Source organism: Tetrao urogallus, assembly GCF_951394365.1.
Source record: "Tetrao urogallus genome assembly, chromosome: 5".
NCBI lineage: Eukaryota > Metazoa > Chordata > Aves > Galliformes > Phasianidae > Tetrao > Tetrao urogallus.
Window position 1 is genome coordinate 5,787,529 of NC_136818.1, and position 7,366 is coordinate 5,794,894.

Consider the following 7,366-nt stretch of genomic DNA (forward strand, 5'->3'; position numbering starts at 1 on the left):
TGATGACTACAATCAACTAATAGGCTGCTCATGCAGGATTATTCTCACACCTATAAATACAAACAGTTATTTCCCATTAGAACCATAAAGAGATTAGAACGTAGAAACTTCTGCTTTTCCATCACAAATCAAATACAGCTTTTCAGGAAGATGTCACAGTTAAGTACAACCAGCTGCTTAGGAAGTTCTGTTTTGATTTTACGCCGTATAAGCACTGAAAGCATGCTCTGAACTTACTCAAAGATTAGGAACTCACCTTCCCACAAGCTCTGCAGTGATGCCTTCTTTTCGTGAATGTGAATCTCGCCTCACATTTCATGCAGTTTGGTGCTTGAGAATCTGGAACCCAAACTGGTGCCACCTCACCCAAAGTAGTAAAAGGCTTTCTGGCTGGAGCTCCAAACTGACCAGCTCTGAGATCATTGTCTGGACTATCTGGGGCTACTGCAAGGCACGGACTACTAGAGATTCCAGATTCATACTCTTCTATGTGTTCTCCATTAGAGTCGGTAACAGGGGCATTTAATGATGCTTCACCAGGAAACACATCTGCTGTCAAGTTATCCCCTAATTGTGTCTTAACAAAGACATTTTTGTTTTTGCTACTACCTCCACAGTTTGGGGGAACAAGATCATTTTGTAAGTGGTCCGATAATGGCTTTGGGATCTGCAATTTAAGATTTGTAGGTTGTTTTGGTCTTGCACCACCAAAAGGAACACTAACAGACTGCAGATTAGTCACTGGTTTTGGTGAAGTTTGCCCTTGCAGGGATGGCACCTGACTACAGAGATTATGTATATAGTTCTTCTTTACGTGGTCACCAGCACTGTTTAAAATAAGACCACTTCCTTCTATGGTCTCATTTCCTCTCTGTTCATAAACATTCGCATAACATTCTGACTTGCTCTCCTCTATCTCCTTTTCCTCAGTTACCGAGTCTTCCTTGGAGGGTAAAGTCTTTGGAACATGAGGAACAACTGGGTTCTGCATTCCATAGGAATCACAACCATTAGACAGAGAGCTTGCTATTGATGTACCTGTCACATCAGAGAGACTGGACCCTTCAGACTCGTCTGTACCAGTCCCTTTTAAGTCTATGTCTGCCTCCATCTTCCCATCTCCACCTTCTCTGTTTCTACTACATGCTTCATCAGGCTGTTTTGTCTGCAGAAGTCTTTCATTCTCTTCCACAGTTTGCTTATCATTAATCTCATTCAATCTAGTCAATTCCCTATTAGTCATCTCCTGAGATTCAGGGTAACACTCTCCCATACCGAGCACTTCAGATGTGCTAAGACTTTTACCACATTCAATGACTTCACTTTCAATGGCACTACCATCCTCAGATGTAAAATGTTCTGCAACACATTCCTTGTAGCTGCCACTTCCAGCCACATTAGATTGACAAGTTTCTTCAAGCCCAGATACCCTAGAACATATCTGTTGGGTTGTTTCTTCTCCTAAGCTTCCATTACTTGAACCAGAAGAAAAGTTTTTAACTTCTAGATCTGTTCTCTGAGGAATGGCTTTACTACTAAAATTTTCAACTGATACACAATTTTCTTGCATTTTAATGATAGCATCAACAGGTCTCTTACAGAGAGTCACTGTATTAATCCCTGCAGCTGTAGCTTCTGAAAGCCATGAATCTTTACTCATATTAAAATCATCCTTTAAGCAAGAGGAGGGGCATGCAACGGTCAAGGTTTCAGATGAAGCGTTGAACAAATTACTTCTAGAGTCATCTTCGGTACATAGCCAATTTACTTGCTTTTCTGTATCTGCATCTTTTTCCATGGATCCATTTACAGTAACACTAAACTCATCACTCTGTTGGTTTTCATTATCCAGTGTAAAGCTAATAGTGTCCATTAGGGACTGACTGTTGTAATTTTTACAATCCAGCAAGTCACCACTTTGCAGTGTTCTTCTGTCACAGTTATGCATAACTGCCACCACTAGTACATTTTTCTCCTCTGGCAAGCAAGCTATACTTCCACATTTCTTTTCTCCAGATTCCACAGCGTTACACTGATCATCCCGACTACTATTTCTTTTAATTAACTGATCGTCTGCTGCTGCCTGATCATCAATCCACATGACTGGAGTCTCTGGGCTTAGGCTAAAATCCTTTCCATTAGCACAGTGATCCTCTCCTCCTGTTGGTGTAGTCACTGAATGAGACAAGGAGAACGACTTTAATCTCTGCTGACATTCATTAGGAGTTGTAGCTTCATTCGCATCAGCCACAGTCGGGTTATACGACAGACGACGTGAAGGTGGATCTAGAATCTGATTCCACTTTGCACCCAACAGTGTAGGTGAAACAGCAGCATCTGAAAAAATTGTTTACATTATTAATATGAAAAATTACTGTCCTAGTAGATTCTATTAACTCTGTGGCATTAGAACATCCCAAACATAAATGAAAAGATGTTCAAATAGAATTGTTGATAGACCATTAATTGTCTCATTACAAGATGTTTCTGCAACTTAAGAATTTTAGATCTATCCAGTTAGTATCAGGTTGAATCCAAGATACAGGGTGAAGAACTGCTTGAGAGCAGCCCTGAGGAGAAGAATTTGGATGTGCTGGTTGATGAAAGACCCACAGAAGAGGGACATCAAGCTGTTGGAGTGAGGCCAGAGGAGGGCTACAAAAATGATCAGAAGACTGGAGCACCTCCCCTACAGGGAGGGACTGAGTGAGTTGGGGCTCTTCAGCCTGGAAAGGGCTCTGGGGGGAGCAACCCCCAGTACCAGCCGCTGGCAGCCTTCCAGTAACAGCCTACAGGAGCCTACAGGAAAGCCACAGAGGGAATTCTTACATAAGGGCATGCAGTGACAGGATGAGGGGAAATAGCTTTAAACTGGAAGAGGGTAGATTTAGACTGGATATTAGGAAGAAATTGTTTACTGTGAGGGTGGTGAAGCACTGGCACAGGTTTCTCAGAGAGGTGTGGATGCCCCCTCCCTGGAGGCTTTCAAGGCCAGGCTAGATGGGGCTTTGAGCAGCTTGGTTTAATGGGAGGTGTCCCTGCCTATAGCAGGGGGTTGGAACTAGATGATCTTCAAGGTCCCTTCCAATCCAAAGCATTTTATGATTCTATTGTGAATTTGGACAAACAATTTTAAAAGTATCAATTAATATATTTTACATAGCTTGAAATGCCTAAAAAGACTCCCATGATGTTCAGCCTCTTTGACAGTACAGACGCAGCAATTAGACAAAGCAAAACTTTAATACTTCAAATATCATAACTCATGAAATTTACATCACCTAATAAAACATTTCTATGCTCGAGTCTCACAAAACTACAAAAGCTGCTTAGAATAAAGACACTTGGTCTCATTTGTTTAAAACGAATCACAAAAAATATAGCTGTTGAGATGAAACTCCACAAAGCCTTTCTTTGAAATGTTTATTGAAGGCTTTCTATCAAAAGAGAGAGGGACAAATATTTAAAATGAATAAACAAGATGAATGGAAGCTGAAGAAAATGCTATTAACAAGTTCTCAACACACTCCATATCAAATCAATAGATGTATTTTCCAAATTTTGAGATACATTTGTAACTCAAAAAACCCAAAATTCTATCATAGACCACCCCCTTTCCACTGGTTTTCCCTATGGAACATCATGCATCTGTGATCTCATTCAAAATTACTCACCTTCGTTTTGCTCAAATTCATCTAAAACCTTATCGAGGTTATACGCCTCTGCTTGGAAATAGTTCTCCATTTGTCAGGGAATGACCACCAGATTCTTGTCTGAACCTGACAAACAGAATAAAGTACAATCAAGTATCTACATTTCTGTTCCTCTGTTTTAAGAGGCAAAGACGACATCTGTAAATCACATTTTAAATGTATTACACTCATAAAACAAAAGTTTATAAATTATTTGCGTGTTTAAATTCGCTTAATTCAGATTAACCACCTCCCCAAACTTGCTTTAAGATTTTAATATTATCTCCAAGTTTATAGAAGTAATCTTTAAAAAGTTAGCATATAAGCCAAAAAAAAAATCTTGATTTTTTAATAGCATTTAAGAACATGTGCAGAAGAATATGCTTTTTAAAATCTTGCCACACACAAAGTAGAAGTGTTGATGTAAACCAGGTGTCTGCAGAAACAACATATGAAGAATGCAGGTTCATTTTTACATGCTGGCTGTTAGAGGAACAGAAAATATCCTCATCAGATGAATAAAAAATAGTAACCAAACTGGGTTTGCAAACTTGTGTCAGTTCTAAGCAGAATGTATTCCACACCACAGAACTTAGAAAATGCTCTGTGTGTGTGTGTGTGTGTGTGTGTGTCCACGTTTCATTCTGCGCATTTCCCAGTTAATTACAGGTTTTTTTTCAGAGGCCAAAATAAAGGGATTTTCTTTTCAGGACTTGGGAGAATAATATACACAAGAAGCACATCAAATTGATTTCTGCAATTTAGAAAATCTATGTTTAGAAAATTCTTTTTAGGATAGTATAAAAAAAGTGAAAATCATGCAGTTCTTCCTTTTGCAGCATTAACTGGAGGTGAGCAAAATGCAACCTACATACAAAAAACCATTATTTTTCTCATCTTTCAAGCTTTTCATTACATATCACTGCAATTTTCATCATTATTTAGACCACTGAGATTTTCTTTCCACCACAATACACAGGGAAGGAGAGAAGGACTTTTGAAAGAACTGCTACCTTAACTGCTGGGGCAAAAATACAATCAACAATACAGCCCTGAAAACATCAAAGCCAGTCACATGCTTTTACCCTCCCAGCTCACCATCAATGCTTACCTCAGCATCTGATAGCATTGTCTCAACTTTTTACATTCAAAGAAAACATTGACCTCGACCTGAGCATTTCAACAGAACAGTCAGAGCCAGCAATACTCTCTAAGCCATTTCAAAAGCCAAATGATGATGTCAGTGCAGCCTTCCTTGTATTGCCACATTAATGTCTAACTGTAGGGATCACCATAATGATGAGAGCAAAACTGCTCCAGCATCAGTCAGAAAATAACACTGCCCAGAAAACCAACTATGCACCGATTTGAAGATCCAGCTTTTGGCTTCATGCTACCACTGATTAGTCCACACAGCTTTGAACAAGTAGCCTAAACTCTGTTTCTGTTTTTGTAATGCCTCCTAGGCTAGCAGTATTCTGATTCACTCATTTCTCAGAGATGCTTCAAAGATTCCTACTTGAAAAGTAGGAGTAAACAGGTGTTAGTAGAATTATGCTAGCTCTTAAAATGCCTGCTTTAAGAATTCTTGTTTCTGTGATAGGCAAGCACCAGACATCTAGCAAAGGGCACAGAAGTAAGCAGCTCCATCAAGAGATAACACACTCGGATTAAAAAGGGAAAAAAAGAAAAACACACACCAAAAAACCTAAAGCCATTAAATAACCTTCTACAATTCCTTATAATAAATAACATTTTCACCTTTACACCTTAACAGTGGGAAGATGGTCTTCGTGCTACTGATGACTTAGAGCAACAAGACACTGTGATTCATTTCCTGAAAACACTACCAGTGAAGGCATTTTCACTGAGAAATGTGTGTCATAACCCATATACCATAAAGAGAGACCTTGATTTGATCTGTTCTCTGAACACCATCCAAAATATTCTCTTCAGAGCTGGCTTTCAAATGCTGTGAAATATAGAAATGGAGGAGGAAGGGGTGAGAACCTTGTTTTGCAGTAAGAAACAGTGTTAGACCTGACAGCTAGACTCCAGCTCAACTAAAAACCAGCTCCTTTACACTAGAGATACAGACAAGAAACAAGTCAGAGAAACTTCTCCATTTGACACTAGACATTGTTTTACTGTTATCTGTGTATTTCTACAATTTGAGGAAAGCATCAACAAGGTTTATTTCAATTACTACAATGTTAATTTTTACATTATTTAACATACTTGCTTTCCTGAAGAAGGTAAAGCCAAGTTCTGACCTCTAGCTGTGGCAGTGTACTCTTTGATCCCTTAGGCATCTACTTTAAGGTCCTGCTGACCTATCCTGCCTGCCCAGGCAAGGCATTATAAATCTTCCACAGTGCTTTAACTAAAACAATTACATTTACTATACAACCAATCCAAAGCAAATACTTCTCCTTAGACACACAAACACTAAATTCATTTGAACTACAACCAAACTGCAAGAGTTTGTAGGTTCTCCTGCACCTTTCCCTTCTACTCCTTTCAATATCTTGATGAGAAGCACCTAGACTAGTTCTGTAAATATCAATACTGAAGTTAATTAGAATCTGTTCCAATAAATGTTTTGCTTCATTTTTTTCCACTCAGAGTTCTGAACATCTGCCTCAGTTAATGCACTACAGTAAAATGCTTTTATACAAAATGCCATATAATTTCACATCCATGTGTAACAGATTTAACTTACATTGCAATGATAACATTCCAATCTAGCAAAACCCCATCACTAGGGTCAATGATACAAATAATATTTGTCAGTGGAAGCACAATAAGACTAAAAAGCAACATCCAGAATTCTTGTTTAACAGAGTTAAACTGTGACACTCTCTGAAACCACCACCATCAGATTTCAGTGCACTGCCATTGTCAAAAAGGACATGCAGTCAAGGCATTCACTTGGGCATAAACTCAAACCACAGTACGGGTGGCCCCAAAATAGGCTCCAAGCAGTGATCTTTCTGTTTTGTTTATTTTAGGGAAGATAATGATTAATGTCAAGCAAGTTGATGGGGAAGGAATGTGAGGCTGATTACACAGTTGCTGAAAACATGCTTTAAAGTAACTCTTTAAACCACTGCATTTTGACTTTGTGCATCTTTCAGACATTCAGAAGAATTCACAACAGCGGACCATTCATACAGCTTTGAAATGTGACTGAAACACTGACAGAATTTAGAACTAACTCAAATCTGTGTACACTACAGCAATAAGGCATTTCTGCCCAAACATTTCCTAAATTCAGTGTTTTTTTGTTTGTTATAAGAATCAACAAGATTGCTGAAACAGAACCACAGAATGGTTTGGGTTGGAAGGCACCTTAAAGACCACCCACTCTTAACACCCTGCCATGGGCAGGGTTGCTTCCCACCAGATCAGGCTGCCCAGGGCTCCATCCAGCCTTCAACACTTCTAGGGATGGGGCATCCACAGCTTCTCTGGGCAGTCTGTGAGAGTGCCTCTCAACCCTCTGAATAAATAATGTTCTCCTAACCTCTAACTAAATGTCCTTTTAGTTTAAAACTGTTCCCCCTTGTCCTAATCAGACCATGTAAAAAGTTGGTCTTTGTCCTATTTGTAAGCTCCTTTTAAGTACTGAAGGGCCTCAATGAGGTCTCCCTGGAGCCTTCTCTTCTCCAAGC

At 39.3% G+C, this 7,366-nt stretch overlaps 1 protein-coding gene across 1 annotated transcript in view; it reads right to left on the reverse strand.

Moving 5' to 3' along the window:
- Nucleotides 1-3,744, reverse strand: part of ZFYVE9 (zinc finger FYVE-type containing 9) — a gene marked incomplete at both ends in the record, with an annotated part of 34,682 nt that extends 30,938 nt beyond the window's left edge. Inside the window, 2 exons of the mRNA XM_079535387.1 lie at nucleotides 257-2,337; nucleotides 3,675-3,744. Of these exons, the coding sequence (XP_079391513.1) occupies nucleotides 257-2,337; nucleotides 3,675-3,744 (2,151 nt within the window). The remainder of the gene's footprint in view (nucleotides 1-256; nucleotides 2,338-3,674) is intronic.
- Nucleotides 3,745-7,366: the final 3,622 nt, after the last annotated feature.